The 13,876-nt window shown below is 50.4% G+C and overlaps 1 protein-coding gene across 3 annotated transcripts in view; it reads left to right on the top strand.

Annotated features, from left to right (window-relative positions):
• The window catches only part of LOC127584994 (ultra-long-chain fatty acid omega-hydroxylase-like), a 44,382-nt gene that overhangs the window by 18,587 nt on the left and 11,919 nt on the right, over window positions 1-13,876 (top strand). For 2 of the 3 annotated variants that reach the window (XM_052042091.1, XM_052042092.1), the window contains 3 exons: window positions 6,543-6,596; window positions 9,383-9,510; window positions 13,088-13,209. In XM_052042091.1, coding sequence (XP_051898051.1) covers window positions 6,543-6,596; window positions 9,383-9,510; window positions 13,088-13,209 — 304 coding nt within the window. Of the gene's footprint in view, window positions 1-1,464; window positions 1,610-6,542; window positions 6,597-9,382; window positions 9,511-13,087; window positions 13,210-13,876 lie in introns of all 3 variants that reach the window. The other variant, XM_052042090.1, reaches the window with a different exon arrangement.

Genomic DNA, 13,876 nt, shown 5'->3' with positions numbered 1-13,876 from the left:
ATCCCATTATCCAACTCATTCCCAAGAGCCTTGAATCAATCTGTTCCCACTCTCTATCCCTGTATCAGTCACAGATTGGCCCATTCTGAACTCTACATAACCAGGAATAAAAACTGATTTCCCTGGGTAGGGTGGGATTGGGAGTTGCGTCTGATCGTTAATCGAGGTGTCAGCGACATGACCCCAGTGCCTCTGTACCCTGTGTCGTTCCACACTCACCCTGCCTTTCTCATTCCAGTTCCTGCATTAAATATTAATCCACTTTCCCTTAAAAGATGCAGCAGTCTCTGCCTGAACCTGTGACAAATCATTCTGTGCTCCACGAAAATCTCTTCCCCTCTGGGTTGTTTAACTTGTGATTTTTACTGACTGTCCAGTGGTCCAACAGGGGAACCTCTTTACCCATTCACTTGTCTGTGAGCAGGGTCTTTGCCTTGGATACAAGCAACATCTCCACCCCAGGACAGTGAGCAGGGAGACCTGGAGACTAACCCAAATACTGCCAGCATTGAATTTTTATTTTAGCACTAACCCCATATCCCATGATTTCCTTAATATTCAAAAATCTATCTCTGTCCAGTAAATACTCAGTAGCTAAACCTTCACAGTCTACTTGCATGGAAAATTCCAAACTTCACTACCCTCTGAGTGAAGCAATCCTTTTCATCTCAGTCCTGAATGGCCGGCCTTGTATTTTGACACCGTAATACCCCAGCCAGAGGAAACATCAAAAACATCAACTCCGTAGCTACCCTGACATTCCCTGAGGAGCAGTCAGCTGGACCTGTGGAATATTGTGAGGTCTATAAGTAATTAGCTTGTTTAGTGAGAGGCACTGAGTGTTGATGGAGGAGTTTGGGATCAGGTACAAGCCTTTGGTAAATATCCTTCTTCTCAACACTTACCTAATCAGTTCCCAGATTCTGATTGAGGCTGGCCTTTCTTAAACTTGGATCAGCACTTCCTAGTCCCAATCGTGCTTTTTGCTGTGGCTTGGTGTTTCTAACTTGTCTCGTGCTTTCTAATCTGGTCCACGTTTTCTGATTGGGTTGGCAGGGCCTAATTAACGTTTCGCAGACCTGTGTCCGCACCTCCTAACTTGGGACATACTTTTCATTTGTCACATTTGATTTTTGACCGCATGCTGAGATTTTCTGTTTGAATTAATTTTATTTTCTGTTGGTTATTTCAGGATTTCACAAAAAGTTCATTCTGAAATATCAGGCCTGTCGTGTTGATTTTATTCTCATTCTTTTATTTCTTCCTGAAGCTTTTCATCAGAATTACCGCCTGCCTTGTGATTATATCTGATCTGTGAACATTACACCATGGTATTAGGTTACCTGTTGTTGATGTTTCACTCTGCAGTAATCAATCCTCCCTGGGATCATTGTGGATTTAACATGCTTGTGATTCTTTGGTTAACTTATCTCTTTCTTACTCCCATTGGCTTTGTTGCATTAGATCCGCAGTACAGAGGAAGGGCTGAACATGGTTAATGAAATCGTCAAACGTTACGTGACCTGTTGTGTCACCTGGTTTGGACCCATCCATCCAATAGTCAGGGTCTTTCATCCAACGTATGTCAAGTGTATCCTGCTAGCATCAGGTAGAGCAGCTTAACACTGAGAAAATCACTGGGTTTAATTTACTTTCTCCTTAAGTGCTGTGTCATTATTTCTGTCCAGGATCATAGGAGCGTAAATCACGTTTCAGGTTGGTCATCCTGCGTCAGTTCTGACGACAGGTCATCGACCTGAAACATTAACCCAGTTTCTCCCTCCACTGACCTGACCCCAGTATTCTGCCTTTTATTTCAGATCTCTGGCATCTGCAGTATTTTGTTTTTCAATTCTCGATTCCGTGAGGGACAGTCAGAGACTGCTCAGCCCGTTGAGATTCAAAGTACTGCTCTCTGCAAAAATTCATTCAGGCAGTCTCGTACTCAAGCTCTTCTCCTGCAATTCGGCAATTTTCTCCTCAAATGTCTGCCCACCTTTTTGAGGGCCACGATTGCATTGATCCTCTTTGATAATGAATTCCAGACCCCAACTACTCACCGAGTGCAGGGGGACGTGGGGGAGGATATTTTCCCCCTATCACCCTTCGTCCTTTTACCTACCTGTAACTTTGTGCCCTCTCTTGCCCCCCAGACATCTCTGTGACAGAGAGAGGCTTGATTGATGATCCAACCCGACCTTCCACAGAGAATCTCCCTTGTGGCGTGTCACACAGGAGGGCACAGGGCACAAGTGTGCAATGAAAACCATCCGGAATGACTATCCGATCTCTCACCCAAAAGTAAAGCTTGCAGGATTTGACCTGGCATGTAAAATATTCATCACCCTAAATCAGATCCAAATGGGGCATGGTTGCTATGATTTGGCAGTTCTACAGGACGACCCTGAAAACCCTGGTCAGGCTGTGGACCTCGGGACTCGGGTACAGAAATTGAACTGTGACTCCACAGAGATGCTCCTGTTCCCTCTCAATAGTGGATAACCAGCCTTGAACTGGATTTGGAATTGTTGCTTTAAGTCAGTCATACAGAAGAGAGCGAATGCACCTCTACACTTCCACCAATTCTGCCTTGAACCCTTTCATCAACCCAAGTGCTACAGGAGCGGTCCCAGCTTCTTCTGCCTATCCCTGATCCCACTCCAGGAAATCCCTCCGGCACCTGGATCCAGGTCCTTCACCCCCACCCACTGCAGCTGCCCAGAACCATGGGCAACGTTCTGCCCTACTTTAATTGCTGAATGTCCTGCCACCTTCAAAGCTTTGTGCAGGGGTGTGTGATCCATCAGCCCATCTAGAGTCGTGCCTTTCCTCACATCTTGGAACGTGTCGCTGCCTCTGGCACACTTCCAGGTTTTGTGACGTCTGCATCACTGAGCTGCACACCCAGGTCCAAGTGCTGATCCTTGGGGACCATCCAAACCTGGATGGAAACAGGTCACCCTCGATCCTGACGCACTGCCTAAGAAGACAGGTGCATATCTTCCTCCAGTCCGAGAAACAACCAGTCACAACTCTCCGTTTCCTGTGTCTGAACTAATTTCAAATCCACACCCTCCTTATTACATGGCGTAGAGGAGGTTGTACGTGAAGAGGCAATTGGAAACACACGTGAAGGGGTTGACATGGAGATGGGGTAGAAACTGATTGGACAGCTTTGAGAGTCAGAGCAAGTACAATGGCCAAAAGCATCACCTCCAGCTGTGTAAATCTACTGAACTACCTTACCTGAGATTTGTGACAGGGAACTAACATTTTTCCATAAAAAGAATTACTGGAGATTTGCAAATAAACTCCTTAACAGTAGCTTAACACACTATCTTAAGAAAATGGCAGCAGCACTCAGCAGGTCAGTCTGCAAGTTTTTTTGATTTTTTTTTCCCCCTTTATTTAATTTCCTTTTGTATTAGCTTATCTCCCCTGCCAGGCTACTGTGTTCCCAGCCAAGGAGAATACTGCCAGGGCAGTGCTGGGGGCAATGTGAATGTGTACTGTCCCTCTATGGAGCAGTTTGCTTTCGGGAAGTTCTGGCCTCGGCAACTAGTAGCTGACAAGTGGCTGGATGCACCAACACGTGATTCAGCTTAGAGAAACATTTACCAGGGCCAACCTGTGGATGCGCAGTAAACATGAATCAAGTAATTCTGCATCAAATTAACAAACTATCTTCTACCAGTGCTTAAAGTTTATTACAAAAGGTAACAACTGAGATGTGAGGTTCAATGTTTAACTAATGCAGAACTGAGCCTCTTAGCCCATTGGTTCATTGAACTCTGGTCCAAGGATCAAAGAATTATTTGCCTGTTTATCTGCAGGATCAGAACTGAGTGTTTATTGAGCATGAATGTCAGGGATCCTACAGTGCAGATATTATCCACCAAATAGCCTCGTGTACTGTGTCATTCTGTGAGACTGAGTTTGAGGCGAGGACACTTGCTCTGACATTATGCCATCTCATTGGTCCTGAACTTCCACGAGAAAACATCTTGCGCAGGACCCGTGACCGGACCTCTTGTAGGCTTTACAGAAGAAACCCTGGCGCCTGTGGGTCTGCGATCTGCTGATCTCACCACTGATCTCACTCCCCTGCCTGCTCTCTGTAGACACTCATCCTCTCTTTCAAGTTTAGTTTGAAAGCCATGATTGAATCCCATTCCTGTGCATTCCCAATGCCAAACACTCGGCATATAAAAAGAAAGAACTTCCTCACGTTGCTTTTGGTTCATGACCCTTCCACCAATGGCAACAGTTTCCCTCTCTGTGCTGTCGAGGCCCATATCTCCTCTCCACCTTCTCTGCTCCGAGGGGAACAATTCTAACCTCGTGATTAAAAATTCCTCATCCCTGGAATGTGTAAACCTTTTCTGCACCCTCTCTGGGACTTTCACATTCTTCTTGAACTCCAGTGACCAGAATTGGATGCAATACTTGGGCTGTGGCCAAACAAATGTTCTGTAGAAGTTATGACCAGCAGAATGTCACACTGGTTAACGCTGGGATTAAATCATTGCAATCGGTAAACATCTTGTCCTTTGTGAATTGAAACTTGGTAGGCAGAATGGGAACAGGCTCTTTGCATCTCAGTCCCATTTCCCATGAACAACTGGACCCATTATGGACTCTATCCCAACTATTTAATCCTCTCAAGAATCCTTACACAAATTTTTCCATGTCCCAGCCCCAAAATATCCAATGCATATCCCAAAATATATCTCACCTCTTGCCCAGGACAAAGCTGCTGTTCTCAGAAGCAGTTCAACTCTGGATGGATGTGACGTCGAGAATTCGATGTCCTGTTACCGGTTCACTGTTGTTGCACCACAGGCTGACTGGTGAGCACTGGATCTGCACTAACAGGGTCGCCCTGCTCTCTCCCACTCCCAACACTGTCACTGCAGCTGAAGGGATATCAGATCGCTGCTCGACGCCAGCCTAATTATCCACCCCACCCAGTCGCTACTTGAGTTTCCCAGTATAACCTCTAAACTTCCCTCCCTGCCGTACCTCTGTAGCCAAGGTGAGAGATTCTGATATAATAAAAGGGATGTGGGAGAGATGATGTTGCTTGTGGGAATGAGACCTCCGCTGCACTGTGGGGAAGCAGTGAGAATGAAAGGTCTGGGGTTGGGACACCAGGAATGTCTCGGTATCGCAGCTGCTGGACAGTGTCTGTTGTGGAAGAGATAAGTCACTAGCATCTGTGGTGATCCCACTTTCCCATCACTCTGACCATTCTCCCTCTGTGGCAGCTTTGGTAGGAGCGACCACCACACAGTCCTGTGGAAGCAAAATCCCGTCAGTTCACCCTCCATAAGGCACGACCATTGTGTTCATTGGGATAGATGGCAAACTGGCTGGAGTCATCCTTGGAGAAGGATGGTGGCTGTGGTTTGTGGAGGGCAATCATCGCAGACCCAGGAACACTGCAGCTCATCCTCAAGGCCCAGCCATCTCCAGCCTCTGCGAGGTAGGGTCAGGCCATGGGTTGTTCTCTGGTGATTGCCTCATTCCTTTTGCAACAGCTCAGACGGTGAAGCACCGAGACCTGAACAACATTGTGTGGTGGGCTGATGGCAAAACGGGTGTCACCTGCCAAGTGCCAGGGAAGGATCATTTATAGTGACTTCTGACAAAGGGTCTTCGATCTGAAACATTAACTCTCTCTCTCCACAGACACTGCCTGACCTGCTGAATGTTTCTGACATTTTCTGTTTTTATTTCAAATTTCCAGCATCTACAGGTTTTTTTTAAACTTTCATCACTGATGAGGGTATAAAACCACCTATCATGTACGTCCTGTACTCACCATGTTGCCCATTACCATTGCCGTATCCCCCACTGTCAACATCGTTTGATGGGTGTGGGTCACCACTGACCAGAAGCTTAACTGGACTGGCCACATCAGTGCCAAGTGCAGGTCAGTGGCTGGGTATCTTCTGGCAAGTGACTTGCCCCCTGACACCACGAGGCCATTCCCCCATCTCTAAGGCACAAGCCTGGAGTCTCCATTGCCGGAATGAGGGCAACACTCAATGAGCTGGAACCATGCAGCCCAAAGCAGCCCATTTGATTGGCTGAACATTCATTGTCTCCCGCAACATGGCTGTAGGGGGCATCGGAAACAAAACACACCTCTGCACCTCCCAAGCCTGCGACCCCGCCCCCCCCTCACTACCACTGATGTGTTGCAGGCTCTTTCCCAAACACACATTGTCCTGACAGCTTGGCGTTCCTTATGGAAGCGTCCAAGCCTGTCAGTGCTGCTGGGACAGGAGGTTCAAGTACTTGCAGCCACTGTTTGGCTGGGAGGCAGGGATTGGTGACGTTTACACACTAGTGGGGATGCCAGTGTGTGAATCAGTGGAGGGTTACAGATCAGCATCGGCTGCCATTGAACCTTCTCTAGCTGATGCATTTCTCACGGGATACTTTAGGACTGATTTTCTCAATGTAACGTCCTTGCTTTGAGCTGCAGGATCTGCTGTTTTGGAATTTCTAAAGCCTGGCTTCACTTCCTCTTTCAGCTTCTGTCGCCCTGAAGGACGAACTCTTCTATGGCTTCCTCAGGCCTTGGTTGGGTAAGCTGCGGCCGTTCTGTGCCTCCGTCTTGTTCACGTGCATTTCCAGCAAGTGGTGACATCATGGCGTTGGGAATGGGATGTCCCTGACCCCTCAGTCTGATCAAACTCCAGTGGGAGGGAGACTTGGCTGCAGGTAGCTCACGGTGTGGAGAGCATTGGGGTAATCCTTTGCAGCAGCTCTGATTGACCATCACCGAGGCCCAGCTCAGCTTCCGGTGATGAGGTTGTGATGTTATCATTCTGGGTGCTGCTCCTCGAACACGGCCAAAGTGCACGGTTGTCTGCACTGAAGCAACCTATCGGCACAGCAGCTCAGTGCTGGCGCTGGCACTCCCTGGGAGCCTCATCAGCATGTTCCCCTCCTCCCTCCCTACCCCCTCCCTGCTAGTCCTTTTTCATGTTAAAAACGTCTCTTTTATCTGCTTCCACCATTTCCTGTGAGAGGGGTTGTTCTCACTGCCCTCTGGGGAATGGAGGACCCCAACAAACCTCGTTTCACTGTCAGGTTTCTCAGCTTCCTCTCCTATCAGATCCCATCATCTGTAGCCCTCTGTCACCTCCACCTCTCACCTCCCAGTTTCTAGCACTGTTCCCACTCTCCCCTCCTCCATCCGCCTGTCACTCCCTCCTCACCTGCATCCACCTACTGCCCTCCAGCTCTCGTTCCACCCCCTCCCTTCACCTTTTTACGCTGGCTCTCTCCCCTCTGTCTTTCAGTCCGGATGAAGGGTCTCGACCCGAAACGTTGACTGTCCATTTCCCTCCACAGATGCTGCCCGACCCGCTGAGTTCCTCCAGCAGTTTGTTGCTCCGGATTCCAGAGTCTGCGGTCTCTTGTGGAACAAACAATCTGCTGGAGAACCCAACGGGTCAGGCGGCATCTGTGGGAGGAAAGGAATAGTCAACATTTCGGGTTGAAAGCCTGCATCAACAGAACCCTGCCTGCAGTCTCTCGTGTCTTAATCAGTAATAACAATCTTGCCTTTGGTTATAACTGTCAGTTCTGCTAATCTTTTCAGTGTAACTGTGTTATTGCAATTCTTAGTAGAGCTCTGCAACTGTAATTCTGAGTATAACTGTGCCACTGAAATTCTCAGTGTAACTATCCTACTGTAATTCTCAGTGTAACTGTGTCACTGTAATTCTCCGTGTAACTGTACTACTGTAATTCTCAGTGTAACTGTGCCTGTCCCTCTGCACAACAGCATGCTGCAATCTTTCACCATTTAAATAATAATCTGCTCTTCTATTTTTCCTTCCAAAGTGGATGACCTTGCATTTACCAACATTGTACTCCATCTGCCAGACCCTTGCCCACTCACTTAACCTATCTATATCTCCCTACAGACTCTCCGCATCCTCTGCTACATCTATTTCTTGGTTTATTGCCTGTGCTGCTGTAATGTTATTATTTGGTGGCCTGTAGACAACTCCCACTAGTTATTTTTTCCCTTTACTATTCCTAAAGGCAGGCACGGTAGCGTAGCCCTTAGCGTAACGCTATCACAGCACCAGTGACCTGGGTTCAATTCCGGCCACTGTCTGTAAGGAGCTTGTACGTTCTCCCCGTGTCTGCGTGGGTTTCCTCCGGGTGCTCCGGTTTCCTCCCACATTCCAAAGACATACAGGTTAGGAAGTTATGGGCATGCTATGTTGGCGCTGGAAGCGTGGCGACACTTGCGGGCTGCCCCCTGAGCACTCTATTGCAAAAGATGCATTTCACTGTGTGCTTTGAAGTACACGTGACTAATAAAGAAATCGTCTTAATTCTCAGTGTAACTCCTGGTTTTGCTGTCATCTCTATAAATATCCAGTGCTTTATCTGTGTCATAGTGTAGGGACTGGTACTGCGAACCTAACCAAATTCCATATAATTTTACCGATGTACCCTCCTGAAACATTACCCCTTTATCTATCTGCATTGCTGCTTTGAATGATCTGATGTCCCAGTGACGTGGGGACCATCACACCCTCACAGCTGTGGACGTATATGCCTGTCCCAAGCTGAACGTTCTACCTTGGTGGGACCACAGATCGCCAGCTCTGTTTGAAACTTGCCCGGGGTTCCGCCCGCTGATTGGCACCTTGTGGTCACTGTTATCATGTGGGACGTAAAGCACGCACAGCAGGATCCCACAGTCATTCGTGTAATAGTGACTATGTTTACCAACGGCTAGAGGCAGGGGCAGTCGGTCTCTGCTTCGGGGATTGGGGTGGTGGTGGTGGGATTGTTGGATTAAGTGAGCAGAGCCTGGGGTGAGGAAGGAACGGTTCACGGGATGGGGTCCGGGAATGATGTCTGGATCCGGAGCGACCCTTGACCCCACAAGTTCCAGGAGTCATGGTGTTAGGGAGGGGGTGGGGAGTGTGGGTGAGGAGTGGTCAGTGTGTGTGGGGGTGTACTGAGTGGGGGAGCAATGTGGGAGGGGTGGTGTTGTGGGGAGTGTGGGGGCAGGGAGTGGTCAGTGGGGGTGTACTGAGGGGAAGGGTGTGGGGGGCAGTGTTGAAATGGGGGTGGGGAGTGCTTGGTGTGGGTGGGATGGACAGGGGGGGGCAGCGGTGTGGGGGGTCAGGGTTGGTGTGGGTTTGGGGGTGGACAATGAGGGGGTGGGGTCAGGGTCCTGGGTTCCGGGCCAGTGTTTGGGACATGAATGGGACACCTCAGGGTACGATCAGCTGTGTGCGGTCTGGGGTGGGGATTTGTCAGTGCCCCAACCCCGGAACGGGAGCCGGAGGGGGGCAGAGGACTCAGTGTTCACCTGTTCCTTCTCTCCCACTACCAGGCGAGGGGCTGCTCATCAGCCAAGGGGAGCGATGGGCTCGACACCGCCGACTGCTCACCCCCGCCTTCCACTTCGACATCCTGAAGCCCTACGTCAAAATCTTCAATCAGTCCGTCAACATCCTGCACGTGAGTCCAGGGCCGGGGAATGGGGCAGGGGTGGGGAGGGCGAGGGGGCAGGACAGGGACTGGGGGAGGGGATGGGACTGGGGTAGGGGGACGGGGGGGGGGGAGATGAGACGAGACACCTGTGTGGGTTTGATCCCTGACTGTGTGTGAGGTTACCTGTACCCCAGCCACAGATGTTTTGAGTAGAGGAGAGAGATTGTCGCGGTCTGTGTGACTGTACAACTGTGTGTATGTGCATGTGTGTGTGTGTATGTCTGTGTGTGTGTGTACGTGCCTGTGTCTGTGTTTGTGTGTGTGCATGTGCACGCACGCGCATGTGTCTGTGTGCGTGTGTGTGTGTGTGTATGTCTGTGTGTGTGTGTACGTGCCTGTGTCTGTGTTTGTGTGTATGCAGGTGCACGCACGTGCATGTGTCTGTGTGTGTATGTGTGTGTGTGTGTGTGTGTGTGTGTGTGTGTGTGTGTGTGTGTCTGTGCGTTTGTATGTCTCTGTGCATGTGAGTATGCGTCTGTGTGTGTGTGTGTGTGTCTGTATGTGTGTGACTGTGTGTGCGTGTCTCTGTGTGTTTGGGTCTGTGTGTGTGCGGGTCTCTGTGTCTATGTGCGTGTGTCTCTGTGTGTGTGCGTTCGTGTGTGTATCTGTGTGTTTGCGCGTCTCTGTGCATGTGAGTGTGTCTGTATCTGTGTGTGTATGTGTCTCTGTGTGTGTGTGTGTGGGTCTGTGTGTGTGTGTTTGCGCGCATCTGTGTGTGTGTGTGTGTGTATGTGTGTGTGTGTGTGTCTGTGTGTGTCTGTGTGTGAGCAGCAGGTGCCTGGGGATGGGACCCCCACCCTATATCACCGGCTCCCTGTGTATCTCCGAGTCCAATCCGGAACCCAGCAGAACACGTGACTGGTGCAGTCTGTGTTCAGACCACTGTGGTGGTTTTCACCAGTGCTGGTGTCAAATGGCTTCCTGAGGGAGGAGGCCACCGCACGGTCTGGTACCACTGACCACTGAGGCTGGACTCACACAATTCACAGGAGCTCCACAAAGGGGAACTTTACCAACTCAGCCACGTGTGGTTTCAGTCTGTGTGAGTCCTGTGCTGGAATGAAGCACAGCGCACATCTAGTGCTGTACCAACAGTCCTGTACCCGGGTTTGTGTGGTGAACAGGAGTTTGTAAGACCGTAAAGATTGCATCAGGAATCTGTCACCCACCCCTCAGTCTGCTCCCCAAACCACCCTCCCTTCACAATTCCCTCAACTTCCAGAAATCTATCAGTGACTGAATGCACAGCATACCCGGGGAGAGAATTCCAAGGATTTGCCACCCCAAGTCAGAAAATATCTTCCTATCTTGGCCCCACGTAACTTCCCCCTTGTTGTGAGACGGTGATCCTTGATTCCATTCCAGTCGTCCAGGGAAACGTCCTCCCCACACCCTGCCTGTCAAACTGTTTGAAAATTTTCAGTGTTTTGATGAGATTTCCTCTCCTTTACCCAAACTCTCGAGAATCCCATGCCTCCTCATGTGGCAAGGTACCAGAAGACTGGAGGGTGGCGAATGCTGTGCCTTGAGAAGGGCTGCAAGGACAACCCAGGGAACTGCAGGTCAGGGAGGCGAACATCAGTGGTGGGAACGTTACTGGAGGGGATTCTGAGGGACAGGATCTACCAGCATTTGGAAAGGACTGATTAGGGATAGTTAGCATGGCTTTGTGTGTGGGAGACCATCTCATGTGAAATCGATTGAGTTTTTTGGGAGGTGTGCAAGAGGATTGACAAGGGCGGGGTGGTAGATGTTGCCTACGTGGACTTTAGCAGGGCCTTTGACAAGGTCTTGCATGGTAGGCTGGTCCAGGAGGTGAGATCTCATGGGATCCAGGGTGAGGTAGCCAATTGGATACACAATTGGCCTGATGGGTTATTTTTCGGATTGGAGACCTGTGACCAGCGGTGTGCCACAGGGTTTGGGGCTGGGTCCCCTGTCGTATGTCATATATATTAATGATGTGGATGAGAATGTAGGTGGTGTGGTTAATAAATTTCTGGATGACACCAACATTGGTGAGGTGGTGGGCAGGGCAGAAGGTTGTCTAAGGTTACACAGGATCTGGATCAACTGGGAAAGTGGGCCAAGGAATGGCTGATGGAATTTAACACAGAGAAGTGCGAAGTGTGGCATTTTGATAAGTTAAACCAGGTCAGAGTGGATATACACAGCAGAACATACACAGTGAACGGCGGGGCCCTCGGGAGTGTTGTAGAACAGAGAGACCTGGGGCTACAGGTACATAGTTCCCTGAAAATGGTGGCACAGGTCAACAGGGTGGTGAAGACGTTTGGCACACTGGCCTTCATTGGTTGAGGCACTGAGTACAGGAGTTGGGATGTCTTCTTACAGCTGTACACAATGTTGGTGAGATGCACTCGGTATTGTGTGAGGTTCTGGTCACTGTGCTAAGGGAAGGATGTGATTCTGGAGAGGGTGCAGAAAAGGTTCACAAGGACGTTGCTGGGACCGGAGGGTTTGAGCTACATAGAGAGAGTGGACAGGCTGGGACTTGTTTTCCCTGGAGCGAAGGAGGCTGAGGGCTGACCTTATAGATGTGTATAAAATCATGAGGGGCATCGATAAGGTGGATGGTCACCATCTTCCCCAGGTAGTCTAAAACTAGAGGGCGTAGATTTACAGTGAGAGGGGAAAAGGTTTAAAGGGGTCCTGAGGGACAACTTTTCACAAAGGGGGTGGTGGGGATATGGAACGAGCTGCCAGAGGAAGTGGGAGAGGCAGGTGCCATAAATAATGTTTAAGAGACACTTGGACAGGTCCATGTTTAGAGGGACATGGGCCAAACGCAGGCAAATGGGACCAGCTTGGGAAGGCACCTTGGTCGGCATGGAGGGGTTGGGCTGAAGGGCCTGTTTCTGTGACGTGTACAAACACACTCAGGTCCCTTTGAACAACGATACCACCCAACATCTCACCATTCAATAACCTAACCTGTCCTGTGCATTGTGGATGACCTCACATTTTCCCACCTTACGTTCCACCTACCATGTTGTTGCCCACTTGGTCAGCTTGTCTGTAGACCCCTGATGGCTCCTGACATCCCCCTCCCTACTCATTCCCCCCGGTTTAGTATCATCACCAAACTGGGCTGGATGACGTCCGGTCCCCACAGCCAAACCGACGATGTCGATCGAGACCAGCTGGGACCGGGTCTGAGGGGACGCAGTGCTGGGCATTTGCCCTCCTCGCCACACACCCCTCACCCTGCACCCCGACAGCCTGTTGGTCCCACTGGCTGCTGTCACCTGCAGGAGGCGTTGTGGGCTGGACCTCAGGAACTCCCTCAGTAGACACTGTGTAACGCACACTGGGTCAGCGCTCCGCGTCCCGACCATGGGTCAGTGCTCCACTTTCCGACTGTGGGTCAGCATTCCGCGTCTGGACCTTGGGTCAGCGCTCCGTGTCCCTACCCCTGGGTCAGCGCACCTCCTCTGTGGGTCAGCCCCTCCTCTGTGGGTCAGCGCCTCCTCTGCTTTCACCTGATGGTCTGGACATGGAGCGGCTCTGTGTTTTGTCCCAGGACAAGTGGGGCCGGCTGATATCGGACGGGGTGCTCTCCCTGGAGATGTTCGATCACATCAGCCTGATGACTCTGGACAGTCTCCTGAAATGCACCTTCAGCTATGACAGCAACTGCCAGCTGTGAGTGGGGGCGTGGGGGTGTGAGTGGGTGGGGAGTGGGGTGAGGGTGAGGGTGGGGAGTGGGTTGGGTGTTCAGGGGGAGTGGGGTAAGGTGATGTGTGAGGGTGGGAGTGTGTGTTGGGGTGGGCTGAGGGGTTGGGGTGGGTTTTGGGGTGAGTGGGGTTAGGTGGTGAGTGCGGGGGTGGGAGTGTGTGCTGGGGGGAGTCGTTGAGCGGCAGCACGGTGGGGTTGGGATGTGGGGCTGCGCACTCAGTAGCGAGCGGTCTCGAGCTGGGACAGGCCAAAGCGAAGCACCACTGGCATCTGTAAAGCCTCACGTCCTCAGTGTGTGCAGAGTGTTCACTCCCCGTGACACACTCCGTCCCAGAGTGTAATTGGTAAATCGGGTTTTATCATCACACGTGCCGAGTTACAGCAAAAAACTCTGCTTTGCAAGCCGCCCACACAGATCATCTCATCACATCAGTACATCCAGGGAAAATAATACAGAGAGCAGAATAGAGTGTTACAGTTACAGAGAAAGTGCAGTGCAGGCAGACAATAAGGTGCAAGGGCCATGTGAAGTGTGAAACATTTGTGCACAGTAAGACCCCACAGGATAATGACCAAATGATCTGTGAATCTTGTTAATAAGTTTGGTTGAGAAATAACTGCTGGCCGCTGCCTC

The sequence above is a fragment of the Pristis pectinata genome, chromosome 31 (genome assembly GCF_009764475.1).
Source record: "Pristis pectinata isolate sPriPec2 chromosome 31, sPriPec2.1.pri, whole genome shotgun sequence".
In the NCBI taxonomy this organism is placed as follows: Eukaryota; Metazoa; Chordata; class Chondrichthyes; order Rhinopristiformes; family Pristidae; genus Pristis; species Pristis pectinata.
The sequence above is the reverse complement of the archived record's forward strand: the minus strand, read 5'-3'. Positions and strand labels throughout refer to the sequence as shown.